General features: G+C 36.7%; 1 protein-coding gene across 2 annotated transcripts in view; it reads left to right on the top strand.

Annotated features, from left to right (window-relative positions):
* The first annotated feature begins 8,259 nt into the window (after positions 1-8,259).
* The window catches only part of LOC590201 (guanine nucleotide-binding protein G(s) subunit alpha), a 30,261-nt gene continuing 13,984 nt past the window's right edge, over positions 8,260-24,536 (top strand). The window contains exons 1-3 of one of the 2 annotated variants that reach the window (XM_030986759.1): positions 8,260-8,610; positions 19,562-20,210; positions 24,058-24,130. In XM_030986759.1, coding sequence (XP_030842619.1) covers positions 20,003-20,210; positions 24,058-24,130 — 281 coding nt within the window. In that variant the 5' untranslated portion in view covers positions 8,260-8,610; positions 19,562-20,002. Of the gene's footprint in view, positions 8,611-19,348; positions 19,441-19,561; positions 20,211-24,057; positions 24,131-24,536 lie in introns of those variants that run through there. The other variant, XM_030986760.1, reaches the window with a different exon arrangement.

Raw genomic sequence — 24,536 nt, 5'->3', positions numbered from 1 at the left:
TCGGAAAATCGTCATAAAACCTCATAATCTGACATTTTTTTTAAAAGAAACTATACTGTGATGTAGCTAAAAGTCTGCAAATTCTTATCATTTGATCGGTTTTTCTGAATGATTTGTGAAACACATGAGGAAATAGCTGTGACGGTGATCAAAGTAATTTCCATCGCCATATTTCATTGGCATTGAAAAAATATTTGGAATTTAATGTTAATATTTGGTGTAAATATGATCTATAAATATATGATTTATAAAATGCCATAAAAATGAACAGTTTGACTTTCCTAATTTGCATAATGAGTGCGCGAATATATAATTAGCTGAAATGACCTAATTTGCATATTTGGTGAATATTCATGATTTTTTTTTATTCCAAATAAAATATATTTCATACCTGTCTGATATACATAGGTTTCACTGATGTATAATTTTCGGTTTTGATTTGATTACATATGCGCATATTAATTGGGCGGACTTAGTTATTTTCACAACTTTTTTATATCTGCAGATTCGCAAAAATTGCAAAAATGACTTATTTTGTTGGCTTCTGTTCTCAAAACGGTAATAGATATATGAATTTTCTTTTTTGTATTGTTTACCACAAAGATGATATTTTAGTGTCTGATAATTTAATTTATTATTTGTTTCCAAGAAAGTGATGAATTAAGTTGTCAAATTTGTCGAATTTCGCCATTTTGCCAATTTGACCATATCTGGCAGGTTATTCGGTAATTTTGCGATTTCCCCAAAATGGTATAAAATCACAACGCATCGACCGATTTCAATTCTGTTTTTTTGTTTTTTTAAGCTTTCATAAAGCTTAATCATTTGCAATCATCAAATAACATGTGTTGGTTGTACTTATTTTTGGTGTGCTATACCTAATAATAGTTTAAGTTTCACAACATGGTACTAACAAATATGAAATCTGTTGTCAGAGATTAAAACAGTTCTTAAGAACTCATACAATTTATTCTTGAACCTTAGGGTACTAACGGTCAATATTGTTTGTACAAAATAGTAGTATAGCGCCACCACTAGTTCGACGGCAATGAAATTTGTTCATATTAAATACAGCTCAGCTTTCAGTGTTGTTTTTAATCAAAACTGATTCGCGCCATCTATTGTTTTAAACATTACAGTAAGGGATAGCAAAAGTCTTGTGTCTGAATATTGCCCATGTGGCCCTGCATCGAAATGTTTGTTTAACATTGGACGCATCTAAAACAAACTCGCAAACTCAACTGTGTTGATATTATGTAAGTCTTGAGACTAGACCACAGTTGTTCTCAACATGGATCATGACATTGAATCATGACGCAATTTTGTTCTAATAAAGACACCTATTAATATTAACCTCCCAAGCCTCTGTATCATGACTTCAACAGTAGAACCACAACCAAAAATATAATAGCGACCCAATACCCGTTGCTCTCGAGGCGCCATTTCTATTGCGTGAATCTATGGCATGTAATGATAAAGATAGGATAAAGCTTAAAGGTAAAGACCAGTTTTGGAAACGCCCCCTCTAAAAAAAAATGAAATGGAAGCTCTTATTACCAATCATGTAAAAGAATATGTTTTGACTAATACGTGATGATACAAATTTTTACCGGGAAACCGCCTGTATGCTAATTGATATACAGTGTGTATTTGGTAAATTATTATATCTATTTGGACCTGATAGATATCGCGCACGTGTCGCGCATATGTCGCGTAGTCCCATATACATCTTTCTGTGTACAGTGCTTGTAACTTTACCAAGACTGGGCCAAATTTCTTATCATTTTGATGATTCCAGAACCTTGCAGTACACCAATACTTATATTGCTAGATGATCAATCTGTTCTGATTGATTCCACAACGTTTCTTTCACAATGCAATCGCATGACCAAAACTGATCTATATCTTTAAACATAAAGCAATGCTAACACTGTAGATTTTACCTTCACGTTATACGATGCCACACTGATATGGCACGTCAAAAGCCGCGCTAATCGCTGACGCAGTTGTACGTCATGCAAAGGCTAATTGACGCACTCGTGATACTGACAGGAAGGGAGAGTAAATTGTGACTTATACGCTGCCGTTAACATGATTACGGGATCAAATCCTACTGTACACGCTGTGATGTGCAGAGCCATCTATACACAGAGTTTGGCCAACTTGGTTTCACTGGGTCACAACATGGCATATATTCTTTTGTTTTGTGCTTGCCCAACAAAGCAGTAGTCGCCATATTGTGTCCAACTCGAACCGGGTTGACCAAACTCTGTGTATAGATTGCTCTGGTCTTGTGAAGCATAGAGCGCCACCAAAGGCCACTTTTATGAAACGGGATTGGGAGTTTGGGACATTGCTTTCCCATGTCAATTCTGACATCTAGGTGGCCGTTACGCGGTCTAGCGTTTACTGTAAATGAAAAGAGGGAATCTAAAATGTTCATAATTATTGTATAGCGTTTAGTCAGTCATGTCCACTGCTACAGGGGCCTACGTGCTCAAAATGGCGTTGCGTGATTTTTACATGGCCTAATCTAAAGGCGTTTACGTGGCGCTATATTGCAACTACATTTGTACCTAGAAATAACATAGCCTTACACGTGGCGGATGTGGCACGATTTTCTTTACAATACTCTGAATTTGTCAAGTGCAAGGCTGTTTTTCTGGTTTATGAGTCTGAGACCTATGAGTCCCTATAAAGTTTTAAAGTGACTCGGTAAAATTGTTGAAGGTTGATGAAAAAACTGTGTAATTTGTTTATGAAATGTTACTTATTATATTCCTTCTACTGTACTTACCCTCTAATATGCAAAATATTCTGAAAAGATTCTCAAACCACGAAGATATTTCTGCTTTTCTTGGAAGGCGTCACTGTGCGACACCCTCTAACAGTAAATTCTCCCAACCATTTTTGAATTTTTCCCAACCGTTTTTCCATTAAAATAAGACATACGATAGGCTTTAATGTTGTTCAACACTTAAACGCCTGGATGGTATATAGAACCAATTCATTGCTTTATGGCGATTAACATATAGCTAAAATGTAATAAAATGGTAAAAATACAGTTGGGAGAAGTAAGGAATCGATCACATCAGTTTTTCCCAATTTTTATCATTAATAATGGTCAGTTTTCACTCAAACTTTCAGATGATCTTTAATTGTACATCTAGTATTGAAGTCACTACCTTAGCACCATTAACTCTCATCTGAACAATGTTACAAAGTACCTTTAAAATACCATATTAAAAAAAATGTATGCATCAGCGCGGCGCTTTACGACCACCTTTATAAAAGTGGCAAACATTAGATTTATAATTTACTTGAGTCAAAATTTTAATTGTACATGTTGGATTCGGTTTTTGTTCTGGGACCCTCTGCATACCTGAATGAGAAGCACTGCAGTGTAGTGCATGTAGAATTAGTGCCCCGAGGCTCGAGCAAATACAGATCAATAACATCTATATAGAGGTTCAAAGTGCACACGTTTCTCGATTTAGAAACCACTTATACAAATCATATCGGTCTAAAAATAGACTTCTTTTATAGGTGGTATATCATAGAGCATATATGATGATAGTAGAAACTGTTGACTTTGTATTAATAGCTGTCCTTTATCGCTAATAACGGCTGCCTGGCTGATAAGCTTTATCTTCAATAGTGTCAATGTACATACATGTATGGTAAATGGGTAACGAAAAAAACCCAAACAAAAGTAAAGTGAAGAACATACTCATAATATATTACTCCTATTATATTGAATGTATACAAATATCATGTAAATATAATTAAAACGAAGACATCGTTATGCGAAGAAGTAGATTTTAAAAAAAGATACTCAACACGCCAAGCAAACACGCACAAATCGGTTGAGAACGTAATGGTGAAACACATTTTCGCACTTAAGGCTTAGTCAAGTTAAGATACTGTAGAGTATAGGTATACATATATATGTGTGTGAGACAGAGAGAGAGAGAGAGAGAGAGACAGAAACAGACAGCCAGAGAGAGAGAGAGAGAGAGAGACAGACAGACACAGAGATAGAGAGCTAGAGAGAGAGAGAGAGAGAGAGAGAAAGAAAGGAATTGGATGAGAGAAATAATTTCGGAGCTAACAAACTCTGTGTAACTCCTTTTTTTCCATTTTCTTCTGTGGAAATAACTGCAAATGTTGGTAAAGCTGTATAATATGGACATGTTGTGTTCCCATACATTATCAATGGCAACTCTTGCGGGAAAAAGGAACAAACTGTACGAACCAAATCAGATTAGATGAGTAATTAGCTGAGCTATGTATCAATTCATCTTCCAAACTGGCTTCTTTTTGGGGGGAAATACTGCATAGGCTGCAAAAACTGTCCGAGCCTAGAATTTCTTGCCGAGACAGTGTTTGCACGCACAGTTTTTTAAAATAACCAAACCGAAAGAAAATTGAAGAAGAAAAAAAAAGATGAGAAAACGAGCAGAGTCATTGTGGTAATAAAAATCAATATCTTTGTCTAAAAATAGCTCTGTCTGTATCCCGGGGTTATAATTGAGATTAACGACAACACATTCCTTATTATTTATTCATTCATACTCAAATATTGATACAGAGTGTAGCGTTTACGTGTTGTAAAAATGTTGGGGGAGAAATTAGATTACCAAACAATAAGGTTATGAAATACTCCATGATATCTTAGACGTAAGTACGAAAACGAGCATGATGTGACGTATCCATGACAATACTATTTACTTTAATACAACTCACGTCTGGTTCCTAAAAGGGATCGTTTAACAATGTTAAATCTGAGATGCACGGCCCTACGTGTTATCAGTGTCTGTGATATGGTTTTATATCGAAGCCTTGACAAAAATTGCGCTTCAAAATTATCAAGAAGCGCCTCAAAAAGTAAAAACCTTTGAGTGACCGGTTTTACAATATTCGTTTCCACAATAGACTGTAGTGTTATGAAAACCGTTTGACAAACGCAACATTTGATTTCAATTTAAATCATAAATATCTTGATAATCAGACAGGCGATCGGCTTGTAAAAGTCATGGGGTTCAAATGATTGGTGGTCAAACGTGTCCACGTATGATTCCTTGGCTTAGACTAGCATATCTTTTTTTTTTATTTGCGTGCATAGTTTCAATAGTTTCCAGTACTGTCCAGCGATAATGACACGAAACAATCTTGAAATGATTTTTTTTTTAAATATGAAATAACAAGGATCTAGGAGTTTCGTTTTATATTAAAAAAATTGTGCAAATTTTCTTTTGAATATTAATACAGGACTTATCAGCTATTGATGAAGCTTTTTATGCACCTATCATACTCAGCCCTACGGCTTCTAACTAGAGATTCATACAGCTTCAACCCAAATGCTGTTAGGTCGTATAATGTACTCATTCGAATGCATCATCTGTGTACCATCCAGAGATATCATCAAACCAGTCGACGGACCAAAGGCTGGTATAGCAACACTCATTCCTAGTCCAGCAATACAGACGTTCCTTAAGTTAGTTACTGTGACAAGCCCTAAAACAAGGTTGTTTTATTAAAACTAGTTGATTCATAGAAGAAATAGATAAAAGAGGTTTTAAGGAAAATAAAAGAGTAAACAATATAATGACATCTGATCGTGGAAGACAATTTTGAGTTCCAGTCGTCAAAATGTGATGTCATCAACTTTTGTTTTGCTTTACCATTTGTTTCATCAATCATTTCCTGTCTCGTATTTCGGGGAATTAATTTCCTCCCGACTTTGCCCAAGCCATATTGATTTCAATGCGATTACCTTATGCATATCCGAATTTAAAACATATATTGGTATACATACATACATATTAACAAAAAAGCTTTCATGAATAATTTGTTTACAAATTAGATATATTGTATAGGTATACATAAATTTATGTTATACAAATTTGTGTATGCTGTCTCTCTATTGTTCTGTCTTAAATCAAATAAAGCTTGTTGTTACGAATGGTCAGCCCTTAAATTTGATAGTCTTGCGATTCAATATGAGACTGCTTCAGGTATAAAAAGACGACTGTTTTGATTTAGGTTGAGTAGGAAATGTAGTTTCTCACAATTATGAACCCAGTGCACCACTTCACTGCTTCTGTATTCTGTTCTGTGTAAAGCGCATAGAGATCTTCAATTTTGTCTATGGGCTTATTATTATAATTAAAGTTTTACGGAAAAAATTATAAAAGCTAGCGATATCAAACTTTAACTATAACGGGAGTCTATGAGATCAATTTTTTTTTCTTCAATCCTTTAATTGGCTTGACTATACCGATCGGGTGTGCAATCAAGTTATAGAAGAAGACAAAAGAAGGCACAAAATCATTCAAGCTTCTAAAATATCCATTAAGGAGACTTTTCGTTACATTTCTTTAAAAAGTAGCTGCACAGTGCAAGATTGTACTTTTTATCTAGTAAACATAAAGTAATACAAAGGGTCTTGTATTTACTGTAATTGGAGTCTTCATATCCTTGAATAATGTAATTAATAGAGTAATTATGAAAAGTATGTTGACATTAATTCACAGAACAGCGAAGAGACGAAGGTAACAAAAGACTAAATACAGAGAAATTATTAGTGAATGTTCTTCAGAAAACGACAATGTGGTTTACCTCGAACGGTGCAGGTACTTTAAGGGTTATTGAAACCCAAGCATCTTTGAGGACCAGCATTTTCTCTAGGTCCAAGGGATGAGAATATAAAAGATATGAAAACCGTTAAGCGTAATTAACTAAAGCCATCCAGGTTAACTCAAGGTGATTTTACAATAATGTCTTGAAAAGTGGACTTACGCCGAGGAAACTTGATGGTACCTGGTACGCTGCATGAGCATAGCTAAGGGGAGGCATGGGGGTAAGACTCCCCATCGCAAAACAAAACAAAAAAGGAGAGAAAGAGGAGAGGTAAGGACTATAAAGTAGGGAGTAAATGAAGAGGAAAGAAGGCGATGGGACGCCTCCCACTATTCATATTCAGTGGCATTTTGAATACGCATTTCATTCACCTAATAATATAGCCCCTATGTTGCCAGTGCCCTTTTCATGCCTTGGTAAAGGCTGTGTTACTGAGTCTATTATGTCATCACCCCCTTACTACAGCACGTTGTCGGACATGAGAAAGGTATACATGACACCAGTTAGACCACATAGAATTCAGACTTATGTCATAACTGTATTTGGCTTCAAGCTACACCAGTTGGTTAGTCATATTAACAGCAGAAGACTAAAAGGAGGCTCTATCAATGGTTCCCATCTCACTCCCTCCTCGATACAATGCATGCATCCATCCGGTGTTCTTTCCTGTAAAGGACGGGTTGCTATGACAACGGGAGCACTTGGATGCTCACTCCAGCATGGGGGGAAGGGAGGAATAAGAATGTGGTGATGATGAATGGAATGAAATGAAATACCATGGCTCCTTCCAGGAATGATGATGATGGATTGCATCATATATATCTTATGCCACATTTTCACACCACTTTCTCTCACCGCATTCTCTCTGCTAAATGCGTACACCGATGCAGTTCAGGGGACCTTTCTGTGTTAGATTAAAAGGTCTCATGCATTTTAAATCGAATTTGTAATATTTTCCTTGTTTCAAACTCCCCGCATATCGCACACACACACACACACACACACGCACCCACACGCACACACGAACATCTGCCCTACGCTAACCCACACCCACACTATATAGAGCAAACTGTTGTATGACCTTATGGGAATGAATATGGTAGAAATGTCCTGCAGCATTTATTATTCAGTTCTGGCATTTTAATACCCGTCTTTCACACATGGCTCGCCTTCGTCAGCCATTGTTCGGCAGAGCTATAAATAACTGCATGCTATTATACACGGCTTTGAAGAATTTTCATACATGCAATTACCTTTTCTTATCAAAGATCAATAGACCTTTTGCTCATATACATCGGTGATAAAATATGTATATATATTTTTAAGCCGGACTCTCCACCATCTATCTCTCTCTCTCTCTCTCTCTCTCTCACTCACTCATTACGGTGCCCACATATTTATATTTATCGTTCCCCTTGTCTCTCTCTCTCTCTCTCTCTCTCTCTCTCTCCCTCTCTCTCTCCCTCCCCCTCCCCCTCTCTCTCTCTTCACAAGTTTATCTGCTGCTATTCTCGGCACATGCTTATGCAAATGCGCATATAGAGCGTGGTATATAGTAGAGTCCACCACATTCGAGTCTCCGTCAAAGTTGGCCGGGCTGCCAAGCAGGCATCGACTATATAAAAAGAAAAACCTCCCAGCGCAGTGCCTGGCTTTACCCAGCTTCTGGCTATGCCCTCATACTCTCATAGATCATTTAGGAAGGTAAAGTCTATTTTCGGATCCTGGGGAAATATAATCGATTGCAGGAGCTGGCTAAACTGGCTGCTTTGCCAGCAATCTTCTGTCTATCCATACTCGACCGCGGTGGTGAGTGGAAGCGCTATACTTTCTATTTTCAAACTACCGCTATATTTTCTTCCCTCGCTGAAGCATCCGCTATCGGCTGTCATAACAGTGGAGGACGTTGGGCACGGGTAGTACACCTCGATTAATCACCAGCTCTGGATTTAACCGGAATGACCAGAGGTAAAGTAATTTGTTTGTACTTCTGTTTATTTCATTTCGTGTGTGTACATACATACTGTTTTAATGTTTAGGGTCGATTCATCTCGTGAACGTTTGTTGGTTATTGACAGTTCATTTCAAATCAATTCAATTTAATAAAGGTTTATTCGAACATGTTTCGCAGTACAAAGACTGAATTATACTTGTATTACAAAGATTTAAATACATTATAAATACAAATTGCGATTGTGAATAAAACATATTGAATTATATACCAAATTATATTAAGTGCTTTACATTGATAAAATGATAGGTATTGAATGTCAATTAGCATTTTAAAAGATGTCGTTAAAAGGTATTATTAATGCATATACAATTAAAAGATGATTCAATTCCCGCTATCAATGGAAAATATTGCACGATAACAAAGTAAGAGGTCAAGGAGAAAGAAGGATAAATAGTGAAAGAGATAGATAGATAGAGAGAGAGAGAGAGAGAGAGATAGGAAAACAGAGAGAGAGAGAGAGAGATAGGAAAACAGAGAGAGAGAGAGAGGGGGAGGGGTAAGGAAGAAATACAAATTGGGATGGAGAAAGAGTACAGTATGGTAAACGTATAAATATATAAAACAAGAAGCAGTGATTTGATAGCAACATCATAAACATTTAAAAACAGGTCAGAGTATCACGAAAGTGATGGATGATTATTACAAGCTTTGATTGGCATGATGATCATTGAGTATACGTGTGGGATTATGAAGGGCACTGTTTTGGAATCTCTAAGTTAGGCAAGTAAATTCTTGATATTTTTTGACATTTCGTAAGTTGAATTTGTTAGTTTTCTTTGATGTAATCCTGGTTATGATTGTCATTCTTATACATTATTAAGGGAGAGGGATTCTCACATAATGTTTAGGAACGTTGAAATGCGGCCTTTAACACATGATTTATTTATATTAAAGATTTTGCTAATTAAAAACACAAACTGTTGTTGATGATTCATCTTCATAGGCCTTAAGATGTCGTACTCAATTCGAAATAATTATAGGAAATTAATGGCAATGTTTGCATGCATTCCCAAATGATATTAATTTGGGCCTGAAATAATTTCAGAATAATTAGGATCCTCGATTTATTTGGCGCAATATGTGGTATTCATGACATGAGTTGTAGATTGCTTGCCCTTAAGCAATCTGTGCGCATTCTCCACTCCCTGGGTAGCATTCCATCAACTCGGTACTTTCAGGCAAGCATAATGCTGACCAAATCATATTGACGCTCATATTCCTGTCTGGTATCCATTTATATACCTAGGTGGGAAGAGGCAATGTTGATAAAATGCAAGTTTCTGTTTAAATGCATGTTGATCTACATAAATTATCCATATGGTTTAATGTATTCATCTTCAATCGAGCATTGCAAATTTAAAACTCAGTACATTGTAAATACTATAATGTGTACCATTCAAAAAAAGTATTGCACAGCAAGGCAGTTTTCTAACAAGATTTTGTTTATTGCTGTGTTTGATTTTGAAGAACAGAACACATCATCTTAATAATGAATTGTTAAAAACTTTTAAAATAAAAATCAATGCATGATAACGTAGACTACATAAATCTATTAAATAAAAATGACTGCCTCGTAGCTTGTATAGAGATATAAGCGATTGAAGAAATGCAACGTTTACTTATTACAAAATCCTGATATATGTGAAACCTCATCACACCAATAGATATCAGCAGATACCAGAAAATATTCCACATTTAAAACATATGTCATTCTAGTATAACATGTAGTATGTTAATCATAACGATTTCTAAAACTGGCTATCAAATTGAGCATCTGTAACCAGCAAAATTAAATTGATTAAAAAGGAACTTAGTCAATCAAAGTGAAGGGGGGGGGGGGTCGACACAAACAGCTTTTCCCCCTTTAAAATCTAAATCAGCACACCTTCAATTGACATGCTCCTCAACTGTGCACCCTATTAAAGTGTAGACCCTAAAATGCACCATTATTTGTTCGATTTTCTTTTTCTCTTTGCTCTTCAGATAGTTTGCTAATAATTATGGCCATTTTAACACAATATTCTTGATCCGCCCCTTCAAATATGCAGAGCCCCATACAATCAATAAATAATCACTAAATACCCAGGGAAGTCAATATTTTCCCTTTTTGTCGAAATATTTAACTTTTAATGGTCTTCTTATTCCTTTATTGATCAAATATTTTCAGTATTTATATAAATAGCCCTCCTATTCTCTTCTGTATTCTCTATTCATCCTGCAACAAATATAGTTTATAGTATATAGTGACCGTTGTCCAGATAACAGAGTTTATTAAAATACTGAGGAGGCGTAGACAAAGAGAAAGAAAGAGAGAGAGAGATAAAAAGATAGAGGGAGAGATAAAGATAACGAGAGAGAGAGAGAGAGTGAGAGAGAGATAAAGAGAGAGAGAGAGAGAGAGAGAAGCGCTAGTGGCAGGGAAAACGGGATAAAAGAAAGACGAGGACAGAGACTATGTCTGCACGCGTCCGTGTGGTAGAAGTAAACAAATAATCGTAAATAGGATTAGCAATAATTTTTCACCTGTTTCATTTTGCACTCGTAACGAATACAGCAGTGTCATAAATAAATGTGTACCTTCGAGTGTCAATTAACAGCGTGCTATTACTTTCTCGAGTGTATTTCCATGATAATTCGTCCTTGTTTTCACGAAGTGACGGTAGTGAGGAAAATCGTAACGCAAAGTGAATGCAATTTTTTTTCACTACCGTCACTTCGTGAAAACAGCGACGAATTAGGGATCCTTGAAATCTAAGAAATATGTAACAGCCTTAAACTGTAAAAAATTACTTTCATTCTCAACGGAATTTCAGGAGATGGGGTAAATCTTGAATAAAGTTTGTATGAACAGCATAAATTCACTACTTGATCGAATCAGAAGAAAAAAAAAACCCATTTATATCCATTCTTTTCAAGAGGTCGAATTGAGGTCGAATTCTTTCTGTTGAAAAATTATTTTTAATAAACTATTGAAATACAATAACATCGCTTTAATTCCATAAAATGTCATGATCAAGACGTCCTAATATAACCAGGCTTATATAAACAAGAAAATGGTATGTTAGATAACTCTTGTTAGCCTACTTTCACCCAACCTTCGTAGCAGAGAGTTCACCATGGATCGATCGATCCCTATACAGCGCTGTAGCACGCAAGGTCATTAGCACACTCTATCATCTGGACATTATATTGGTTGCTATGTTACATACTACCTTTCCAATTCACCGTTGCCGGGGAAGGGGGATATTTATAGGCGATATAACTCGTCCAGCTTAAGCCCCACAATTTGATAACCTTCGGCCATTATCATAATCATTATGACATTAAGGGTAAATATCATCTGTATACATTTCTTGTCTGGCTGAAAGACGTTCGGAATGAATAAATATGGATGATTGAACGATGAGAACGTATTTGGAATATGATTGTAACTCGATATAGGATTACGTGGATGGGCATACGGTGAGATTAAATGAGGGAATGCGGAGGGCCAGAGATGGAGGGAGGGAGGGAAGGAGAGAGAGAGAGAGAGAGAGAGAGAGAGAGAGAGAGAGAGAGAGAGGGAGAGAGAAATAAAGGGGAAAGGGGTTGAGAGGGATGGGCTGCTACGACAAGAGTGAGATATCTTTTTTCCCGCTTCAAATATATTTGTAAATTAATAGTCTAGCCTGAATAAACGTCCAGTAAATGAATGTATACTTATAAGGGTGTGTAAAGGATAGATAGCAAGAGAGGGAGAGAGAGGGGTGGAGAGAGGGAGAGAGAGAGAGAGAATGAAAGGAAGGCAGTTGGAAAGGAGAGGGGTGCTGCGACTTTACGAAAACGTGTCCTCTTCTCCACTTGCTTCAAATATTTGTATATTATTAATAGACAATGACACATGATAAACATTACATCCAGCTTAATGTATGTACATAAGGGTGTCGGTGGGAAAGAATGATTGAGAGATATGAACAGACGGAGAGAGAGAGAGAGAGAGAAAAGGGGGGGGGGGGCAAGAGGGAGGATGCAGGAAGCTTTGCCAGCTAACTGGCCACATTAACATTTCTGATTCTATATCAAATTTACAAACCAGCTCAATTCCATAGTTAATTATATAAAATAATGATACACATTCAAATAAAGTACATTATTTATCGACCTTTCATGGCTTTAGCCGAGCTACCATTATGAGACAAAATTAAAGAAATGTAATTTTTAAAAAACCCCAGAAATACCTCACCTGGGTCAATAGTGGCAAATTTCAGATTAATGCTTCCCCGAAGATATTCGTGCCGTATCAATGATTAGAACCACCTACCATGTGATCCACAGTTTGCAGAGTTACGACGGCACGGAAATTTTGAAATACGCACACGCACATACACACAAAACCTACGCGCACTCACGCACACATAACCCCTTTACTCTTACTAATGATCTTGCACTAAAAGTGGTATCATAGGAATACACAATTTAAAAAAAGGTAAGCGTGAATTTCAATCCAAATTCATCAGACGTTAGGACACTTCTTATCCAACACTTTAATAGTGAACATGCGTTGTAACAGCAGGAAGCCATTGAGGAGGCACTGGTATGGTTTGTGTGTGTGCGTGTGTGTGTGTGTCTGTGTGTAAGGGGGAGGGGGGCTGCATCGGTCTTACTGTAGCTCCGCCCCTGCCTTGTCATAAACAAATGGTAAATTATAAATGGTGATGTATTGAAGCGTCAGAAGCATAAAAAAATGACGATTTATAGCTCTGTGCGAGACTTCGTTATCCTTTATAAATCTGATCAAATCTGATCAAATCACATAATAAGAAACTATTACCATCACTTACAATTTAATTAAGCTTTACGCTCTAAAATGCCTACTATGGTGGGTAAATTTCCCCGAGCAAATGCTTCTTATTTTGACTCAAAGATTCCATTTGACCCAACATTGGTTTCTTTTTTGCGTGTGTGTCTTTTGCATGATATTTCTTTTTAGAAATCTAGTACGATTGTCCAGAATCAGTACCCTTGATTACGAGAGTTTTGGCCAGCCCAGTTCGAGTTTGGCTACATATGGCTAGTACTGCTATGTTGGGCAAGCACAAAACAAGATAATATACGCCATGTTGTAATCAACTGAAACCAAGTTGGCCGAACTCGATGTAAAGATAGGACGAAAGCCTAACTGCCTCTTTCACAAAGAGAGTGATAGATTTTGCTCAGTGGTATTGGGAAACGTACCCCAACGTAAGTACCCTACTTCACACGTGCATAATTGTTTCATATTTTGACCAAAATTTGGGTAAAGATATGACCCTTCAACTGCCTGACTACGGTAGCCCACTTGTTGGGAAAATCTTGACCAAGCTGGTGGTCAAAATAAGAAACAATAATTATGCACGTGTGAAGTAGGGTACTTACGTTTACCAATATCACTGGGCAAAATATTGCTCAGCTTTTTCACAGTGTAGAGAGAAAAAGAGGGAGAGAGAGTGATAGAGAGGGAGAGCGATATAGAGAGTGATAGAGTGATAGAGAGAGCGATAGACAGAGAGAGGGAGAGAGAGGGGGAGGGGTAGCAAAAACAGCGGTAATACCTAATGATAAATATGGTGGCATATCATAAAGGATGGACAAAAAATGTAGATCGTCCGAGGTTAAAAAACCCATTCATATTTTATGGATATAGATGGACGATACTGACAACAAAGCCCTGGATCGTAGACTTGTGATCCAGGCTGACTGAGGCATGTTTGGATGTTAAAGGTTCAACACTTTAAAAAAAAATGGATGGTGAAAACCAGCAAACAGGCGTTCACAAAACGTCTTGAGAAAGTTGAATGAAGCGTTCACAGAACGTTGGATGAACTTTTTGTGAACCCTTGAACATATTGAACATTTTATGCTGGGTCCTGACGTTTTGATTACTCCATCTCTAGGGCCCGAATTCACAAAGGAGGTTTGTCGACAAACCTAGGTTTATATGCGTCATATGACTCGTTTTTACGCGTTTTTACAGACCAAGGTTTGTTTAAATAACCGCGTCAAAACGCGTAATATGACGCACATAAACCGAGGTTTGTCGTCAAACCTCCTTTGTGAATTCGGGCCTGTGTGTCTGTAATTAGGGGTATATAGCATTCCATATGCTCTGTTTTTTTAAACTTTACATATCCAGCGAACTGTCTTTTAGGTATTTATAAAATAATATTCATTATTTCATTTCTTCATCACTAGACTTTGATATTGCATTTCCAGGCACACTATTTCTTTTTTTAGTTTTGTCTTGTGAAATCTGCATCCACAAAATTCATGAAACAGTCAAATCACTTTTGTTTTTTAACCATGTTCCCCATATTTAAAGTCGGCTCCAGAATGGTCAAAATTAATGGGGGAATTTCCTTACCAATGTTATCATTTCGGCATTTTTACCTGTAATAAAGAAATGGGAGAGTGCCCCTTCGCCTCTTAGATCCGCCGAAGCAATTCCTCGTAGTCACGTCGTTTAGAATTTTAAATAGTACCTTTAGAAAATATCACAAGCTAAAATTAGTTTCCTACGTGTAGTCATAAAAGTCACGTAGTCAAAAGACAATCATCGTCATACGTGACTTTTGTGACTACACGTAGGAAACTAATTTTAGCTTGTGATATTTTCTTAAGGTACTGTATGATTGTGTGACGCTTATTCGTGCTCTTTCGGCTGCGAGGCTTCTCATTTTTTTAAGTTGACTAGTTTGAATTTCAAATTAAATTGCAAATGTTCTTTGCCTTGTTTTTATGCTAATGATTCTGTTATGACGATGGGCTGTATGAATTAAAGATAATTGAAACTAAAGTACTGAGGCCATTGTAATACTGGCGAATTTTGATGTTTAATCATGCCTATTAAAGGATGGCGAAAGGCAAAACGAAATTTCATGATATTGTCAAACTGTTCACCACTGGTGCCCAGATGACCAGGGAATATTGGACATGAAGATGACAAAAAATCTAAAATATCACAGTAGACTGGCTGACCGACAATGTTGTTCTTGTGAGCCCTTATGCCTCAGTCACACATTTGCGTATTCGGCTTGCGTATTGCTGCGTGTTTATGGCAAGCCGTTTTAACACTTATTCCTATTTCTTGATATCAAGAATTTCCATTGCTTTACAACAGAAAATCATTTCTATATATCAAGAATTCAGTTAAGAATATCAAGAATTCAGATATCAAGAAATAGGAATAAAAGTTAAAACGGCTAGCCAAAAATACGCAGCGGTACGCAAGCGAAATATGCAAAGGTGTGACTGATGCATAAAGGCTTGTTCCAATATGACGCAGTAAACCGCAGCCAAAACGCAGCGGTCTTTTTTTTAACGTGTAAATGAATAGTAACTGCGGGCAAAAAAGGTCATACGAGTATTCTCTTCACCTCTGTGTTGTAAGATACAAAAATGTAAGGCGTTTACGTCATCAATGAAAGAAAAAAACGAAAAAATGCCGCGGTTCACCATCTCATACCTGAACGGAGCATGAGAAAATTGTCATATGGCCCACGAGACAAGCATGTCGGCCTCGCGGCCCTCTTGTAAACCCTCTTGATAATTTCTTCAGAACGGACTTTCGATCTCTACTGCTGTATCTTTCAAATAATTGCAAAGTTTATGATTTTCTCTTATACATGTATATAGTCTGCTGTAATGATATACATGTAGTTTCATAGAAAACCAGGTACTTCAGTCAGGGATGCAGCTGTTTATACTTGCCACACACCCTCATTTCTTGGGCAACTCAAGATGTGTTATGATTCAAAGGAAATTTTCGTGACAGTTGATTGTTCTGTTTTCATTAATTGATTATTTCATTTGTCTATCTAAGGATCAATTTATTCAATTATTCATTTATTTTGGCTCGTTTTCATGATCGTGGCTTCCCGGTTGCGTTTCGAGGGACCCGTTTCACAAAGCCTTTTTTCAATGACAAATGACAAAAATCAATGACAAATCTGTTGATAACCAATCAGAAGCAAGGATTTCAGTAGCTCATAACAAAAACTCTCATTTGTCACTGATGACAAGTTTTGTGAAACGCCTTCCAGGAGTCGGTGGGAAAGGCCCAAGGGTCATAGGAATTCCACGCTCCTTGTTTTACTTCCGGGCAATGCCAGGAAGTGAAGCAGGAGAAACACCGTCATTAATTGTTGTTCTCACTTTATATCTCATGTTTTCAACTATTTGTATCTTTGGGGTGCCGAATAAATAATACTAATTAGTGTAATACCCACCCACATACATACACGCACATGCCTGCAGAAAATAAGGAACTAGGTTCATCCTCATTTCAGATGTATCATGCTTATCCAAGCGGGTGGGATGGGAGCTGAATATAGAAGACTAGAACCTCTCGTGGACGCTACTTAGTTTCATAGAGTAGGGCATCATGTTGGTTTGTTTGATTTCATAGTCAATCGTATGTCGATGCACCATAAGCATCGGATGTCTCAACTGTACACCTGTTTCTATGACAACAAACCCATATTTCTTTCATTGTAATGTTTGCCTAATACAAATACATACATCTGTACATATGAAACACATACAGCCCGTAGTCTCTGTTCATCTGCATGGTCTATTAAGTGGGTTGTAAGATAATTAGTTTTTTTTCTGTTGTAAAGATATTCTTCATCCTTCTGGTCTCAATTTCAGGGAAATTAAAATGTGTGTCTTCTTTAGAGAGTCAATATGCTGTCCATATTGAATTCTACGTTAGATTGATATCAATCACTTCATGAAGCGCAAGATATGATAACTGAAATGCAAGAGGAGATTAGGACAGAACAGAACACCTCTTATGCCTCGGTCACACCTTTACGTATTTGGCTCACGTATTTATGGCAAGCCGTTTAAACATTTATTCCTATTTCTTGATATCAAGAAATGATTTTTAGTTGTAAAGCAATGGTAATTCTTGATATCAAGAAATAGGAATAAATGTTAAAACGGAGTGACATAAACGCGCAGCAATACGCAAGCCGAATACGCAAATGTGTGACTGAGGCATTATCTGTCAAGAAAGAATGAAAATTGAAGTCAAAATCCGTAGGAAAGTTAGGCATATACATGTCGCTAGCTGGTGGTGAATAAGGATGAAGTCTTGGGGAAACGAGGGAGAAGAAGATTTATGCCTGTTGACCGACTACAAGGGCATGTGCATCCCTATTTATTTTCATCAAGGAAAAGTGCGTTCTGCTTTCGCGTGTCATTATTCAGCCTATTTCTCAGGCTAAGGGAATTTTTTTCCCTTTTCAATTGAAACGTGGTGAACTGAGTTTGGAAGGATTTAGACTAGCTCCTAATGAATGTATGTTCTCTAGGCGAGATGTCATATTAAATACTATTTTTCACTGAGAAGCAACAGCATATCTTGACAACTTGGCAGCTAAGCTAACCTATATTATTTGCCATAATACTTATGATTTTATTTTATCAATTAACCTGCATTCAGAAGTACCTGTAGTAACGGGTTAACTAATATATTCGAATGAATGGATATTTCTTTCCTGGGGACCTAATGACGAGTTACTCTATTAACCTGTTATTGATGAATAAACTAGAATACTTGGAAATCCAGGCTGCATACATTACTGCTGCTATGTCTGGCAAGCCTCGGGAAAGCTTCCAGGTTGTCAAGACCACCCTTGTTACAAAGTATGGATACAATTTAAATATGTTATTAAACCAGTCTATTTGACATATCAGGGGGGTGTTTCACAAAGATCCTAAGTTGAACTTATCTTTAAGTTGGACTTAAACATTATGGAAAGCCATTAGCATCCTTAAAAATATTTTGTAAAAGTTATTTTAAAATGCATAAAATGTTGATTCAAATCATTTATATTTTCTATTATCATGGGAGATTTTATGTCCTTGATATTGAATTTATGAAAAGTCTAAAATACTTGAATTTTAGCTTTTGAATAAATTTCATTATAAGGCTACAAATGGCTCTCCATAATATTTAAGTCCAACTTAGAGTTAAGTTTGACTTACAATCTTTGTGAAACACCCCCCAGGTGTTTGTTCTCTATATGGTGTTACGTAGCAGTGGTTCGAAATCCTGGTGTAAGGTGTTTATATTATGGTTAAAGTTGATCGTTGTTTGTAGGTTGTTTTTTTGTTGGTATTCCAGGAGTAGTACTTTGTTTTATTTAAAGAGTATTATTATTGTATGTACAAAGCATTGTTTTATTTAAAATAAAATTGTAAAATAACCCACCAAAGTATATATATTTTGAATATTGTTCCTCTGCATTAATGTAATGGATAAAAAAGAAAATGTATGAGTTCAGACTTAATGGTAACTGATTCAATTATGAATTATGTAATTTGCATTAAGTTTTGATTTGTACTAGTTCTGTTTAGAGAAATAAAACATTTCATGAAACAAAACTATTCGATCTGCCCCTTATTACTTTGATATAGATCGTTGAGCTGATGATAAGAAGAACCGCTGGGACGGAGGCTTGTAGATCTGTTTCATTGTTGCCTCTTATCTCCATAAGACAATCCCCTCTCACCTTTAACACTCATTTTCAATTTAATGTTGGCAACTGATAACTTGTATAGAGATTATTCGTCACCACCAGATTTGCATAGGCGCGTGTGTAGGTGTGTGGGTGGGTGGGTGTGCATGTGTGTTTAGGCACATTGGTCGCTAGAATTTACTGCATACACAAGACACAGATAATCCTTTGGGAGCGGGGCTGTCCCCAACTAATTTCGACGTCCTTCCACACCTCACTCGATACCTAACCTCTAATTAGAGGGTATGCCTTTTTCCTTGTTCCAATTTTGCCAAAATGTAATATACATCCGTTTTAACGCCACTTATTTGTTTAATTCATAATTGTTTTATCTAATTAATTTGCTTTTGTATTTTCTTTTCAGGTGTCGATCGATGACGAAGCATTGTCTCCCATATGTCTGATGTGTGTCATTATGGGCATCTGAAGTGTTTTGCCGCTTGTTTTGTAGTCACGCGCCATTTGACTCACGTGTATTGAACCTGCCTGCAACTATGATCAGAACATCAACTGCATAATATTGGATGAAACTGGAACACAATAATGACACGGATTCGCTCTCAGTAACACACAAAGGCCGAGCGATTAATATAGGTTGACAGAGACACGATGGAGGAAATGAGGCCACAAATAGATGCAACTAATTTGAAGCTCAGTCGAATCGGTGACATGTCATGACCAAAGCTCTGAAAGGAGCACAAGATATTTTACACGAGTCACGTTGCGACATTTTTTTTTAAGAAGGGAAGATATTCTCAAAGACATTTTTTCTACCACCAAGGTCAAGGAAGACTAGCTTACCGACATGCCCGTGTCGACGAACTACCGTTTGATCACGCCCAGCACCACGGACGAGAACCTGCCGAGAATGGCCGATCCGCTCTCGGCGGGGGAAGGCACGTGCGAGACCCTTCACCCCCGGGAACGCAGCAAGCAAATTGACCGCTATCTTAAGAGAGAAAGCACCCGCTTCAAGCATTACATGAGAAAGACGATGCGACTCCTGTTAGTAGGTGAGTCAAAGCCCTAGCCATGATATACAGTTATATCTTCTACATACATATATATACTGAAAGAAAACAATAGATGAGAATGTTGGAATGTGATAAATCTTGTCCAAGGGCAACGGAAAGTATAATTAAAAAAAAAACGAGAGAGAGAGAGAGAGCGAGGGGGAGGGGAGGGAGGTAAATAGATGGGGGGGGGGGGGGGGTGAGGAGGGGGAAAAGAAATGAAGGAGAAGAGAAACAAAAAAGAGATAGAAAGAGCCAACAAGCTTGACAGTTTATAAATAAAACCGTAAGTAAAACGTAATTAGGGTGGGCAATTACCCTTTTCCTTGCAGGGAGGGCACTTTTAATATGGTAAAAACTTGTTGGTTTTACTGTTCTTGAAGAAGAAAAAATTGAGCTTTTTCTCAAATAATTGAAATGAATTAATCATAGGAGTATCCCCCACGTCTTTAGGTGTATCAAAATCATTGACATCGACGTTAGCTTTGTGAGCTTTCCAGTTTGTGAATATTCTTGTTGCATTTTGTCTGGATTTGTTTGGCAATCATGATGTTCGTATCATTGTTTTGCTTATTCATACGATTGGCTGAACAGATAATTAACAGAAGAATATTTCACAGAGATAAATACATGCTCTAGTATACATAATACAGTCATATTTATATGGCCCTTGATTGTCTACATGGTATAGCTTAATAAGAGTTGCGAATGACCTCAATGAAATGAGTAGGTCTATCATTCATATGTCTTCGATATCCTGTGCAATTGATGGTGACCTTAGAACATGTCACGTACTTTGGTATACTGGGATATATTGACAAGAGCGATACGATTGTTTACAATCATCTATATATAACTCTCGTGCTATCTTAGCCCCAAGAGAAATAATAAATGGAGCTATTAATGGTAAACTATTGATAAGGCGAACCTTCTCGTAGAAGAAATCCTGTTTTGTATATTTATAGTTTCCTATGTTATATTGTATATTAAGATTGCATACACATCGGGACAGTTTTATCAGCCGTTCTTTAAACAAGATGTTTTCTGCTTATCATTATTATTAATATCATAACACACTGGTGTCTTTAGTCTGTGTTGATGTCACCGGAAACACCTCTTAGTGTCCAAGGCTCGAAACAATACACCCAATGTTACTTATAAACATGTAACTCAAATGACGAAAAAAAAATCGAAAACAAATTAAGGGTGGAAAAATAAACGAAGTCCACAACCCTCAAAGTGAAATGTAATTGTAGAAGTGTTCTGAAGATAATCATGAATAATTTTTGAATAAAAAAGGAGAAGCAATCGAAAATATTATAGGTTTGAAATATAATCTCCAAAGTCATTCGAAATGATCACATAGGCAACTGTGACCTCGAGGAGGATAGCTCTCAAATTCGATACTTCATATAAAATGAATTCAATAAATCAACGTTATCATATATATTAATAACCGAACCGAAATCTTTTTCTTCATTTGATTCCAAAATTCGCCGGTCTGTTTCTCCTATAATTTCTTGCATTCACGAATTTGATATTTATGTTCTTGTAAATACATATATTTAATGCGTTATATGTGCTTTTAATATTGTATGACAGGTCTTTTAAATCCTGCTTCGACATACTATTTGTAATTGTTTTTTTCTTGGCACATTAAACAAAAAGTTTGGTTAATTTCGACCAGTTTACATCTTTAATGAATCTGTCGGGTTCCTGCTCATTAAGAACCTTCGCATGTGCTTCAGTCAGTCCTATAAATTTCAAGGACACTGTTTAATGTTTCCTTCCAGGAGGATAAAAACGAAACGAAAGGGTTGAGGACGGGGATAGTCAGAGGGGGTGGTATGTGCCTTTGATTCCAATCCAAGTAGACCAAAAAGGGGGAGGGTGCTTCAAAGAACACCCGGATCCACTCACAAGATGCATGAAGTCTTTCGTCTGTGGCTGAACGTCAACGAAACGGAGAATAAGTCTTTTTTTTCTTCAATTCTCTTTGTTGCTAAACGATAGGCAGCTAGTGAAAAAGAAATCGTTCGATAAATTTATAGAACTTAAAATGCAAGCATTACTTTAAACGAACAGAACTTTGTTATTCCTAACTCATTTTTCCTGATTGAGGTGTCATATGAAAGGGCAGAAAATGAACTTTCTAGAAATGTGATGTTCTCTTTGAAATTCAAATACCGCCCGCCAAACGACTTTTTGGTACCCTCTCTTTAAATTGTTTTTAATCACTCATGCGTGAAATTTGCATCATATGCGTCGCATCAAATAACAGAGAAGGGTCTAAGCTAAATATGTGTTATTTATTAATTTTAAATTGTGATTAAGTTATGATTTAAACTAATATTAATAATTCTCGGTTTCGTTTTTTCTGGGACGCACTGTATAGTATTGGATACAGGGTTGAATTTAAGAATTTGGTTAGTGTTAAAGCAAATGTTTGCGCGGAGCAATAAACACAAACACAGTGTCGTACTAAGGAGCTCATTCGTTCGTGTCTCCTTATTAATATTAACTCTTTGGTCGTACAACCTCCCAGACGCAACAACCCTTGGCTCCATCAATAAAACAGAGAAAAGGTGCCTGTAAATCTCTTTTTACCATGGCCATCTCCACCTTCGCCATAAAAAGGTATTTTACGATACCTTGTTTAAAGTTTTGCCGGATGTAAAATACATTCGCGACAATAGTTAAGTACCAGTTAATAGCATCGAAAAGGACTGTCCCTTCTTAATAATTCAGACATGATGTCATTATTTTTATAAAGAGTTGAGGATATAGGTGTTCCGGCATCGTTTAACAATGTTAAATCTGAGGTGCATGGCTCTACGTGTTATCAGCGTCTTTGATATGGTGTTATATTGAACCCCTAAAAAATTGCGCTTCAAAATGATCATGAAGTGCCTCAAAAAATTAAAAATCTTGGAGTGACCGGTTTTACCATACTCATTTTCCCCAATAGACTGCAATGTTATGAAAACCGTAAGGAAAGTTAATTTCGATTTCCAATCAAAAATATCTTGATAATCAGACGGGCGATCGGCTTTTAAAAGTCATGGGGTTCCTGACTGACCTAACGGCTTATAATTAACACTGCAGCATGAGCTAAATCCAGGATTTTGTTTCAGAAGCTGAGACAATGTTTTATACTTAATAAGTAAATGCAATTGCTGGGAAAATAGTAATTGCAGGGTCATTTATATTTATTTGTATTTATACTGATGTGGCTACCCTGGGTAAAAAGTCATATTTTTTATATTTCATTCTCGGACTGGTATTAAAAAGTGACAATTTTTTTTCTTTCAAATAATCTGTTCATTTCGACATAGTACGTAGCAACCAAAACGGTATTTAGAGGCAGTAAACCGGTAATAAATTGTGTTAGGTCCTGTTTGTCGAATGGAAAAAGACAACTAAAACAAATATATTTTATTCCATTAATTTTTGAGCTACAAAGAAAATCATTAAGATGCTTAGATTGTGTCCGTGTATGATATATATGTAGAGAGAGAGAGAGAGAGAGATATGTACTATTCCCCTTTAAATAAATATCATAATTTAATATCGGCTTTAGACTGTGGGGAATTTTCGGTATTTATTGAAATAAATAAATTCCACGAAGCACAGTTTTTGTTGGGGATGGTGACGGTGATGTTGGTGATGAGGATGATGGTGGCGAGGATGATGATGGTGAGGATGATGGTGATGAGGAAGGTGGTGGCGAGTATCATGGTGGCGGTGATGTTGTTGCTGTTGTTGGCTATAGTGGTGTATGTGTGTGGGTCTTAAATTGTACATGGCTTTACAATGTATTCTAATTTATTTTGTTTCATTTTTCCAGGCGCAGGCGAATCTGGTAAGAGTACCATTGTCAAACAGATGAAGATCCTACATAAAGGCGGATACAATGAGAGGTAGCATAAATTCTTCTTCCCGCCCCATTTAACTTCATAAGAAATGAATTTTGTTTGTAAATAAAGGTATTTTGTGATTTAGAACAACATCCTCCCCCTTTCCCTTTATTATGAGGGGATATTTGCTTTGCATATATTTTCTCTTAAAGAAAGGCCCCCCAATGAAGAATCGCATGAAATATTCATCTATTAAAAAAAAAACTTTGATCCGGCACTGATTCATTCAGTCAGGCTGTATTCCGTTAAATATGATGACGGGAAAGAGGGAAAGGAGAGGAAGGGTTCATAATTGCTCCGGCAATTCCTTATCAGGCGTAGAGCCCGATTAAAATGTTCCCATGAATCTGCTTGTTCAGGATGTTTCATAAAATCAATGTAACCTTGCTGTGCCGAAGATGCAACTCTG

This window comes from Strongylocentrotus purpuratus, unplaced genomic scaffold, assembly GCF_000002235.5.
Source record: "Strongylocentrotus purpuratus isolate Spur 01 unplaced genomic scaffold, Spur_5.0 spur5_scaffold_16, whole genome shotgun sequence".
Classification (NCBI taxonomy): Eukaryota; Metazoa; Echinodermata; class Echinoidea; order Camarodonta; family Strongylocentrotidae; genus Strongylocentrotus; species Strongylocentrotus purpuratus.
Note: the sequence above shows the minus strand (reverse complement) of the source record. Positions and strands in the feature narration are given on the sequence as shown.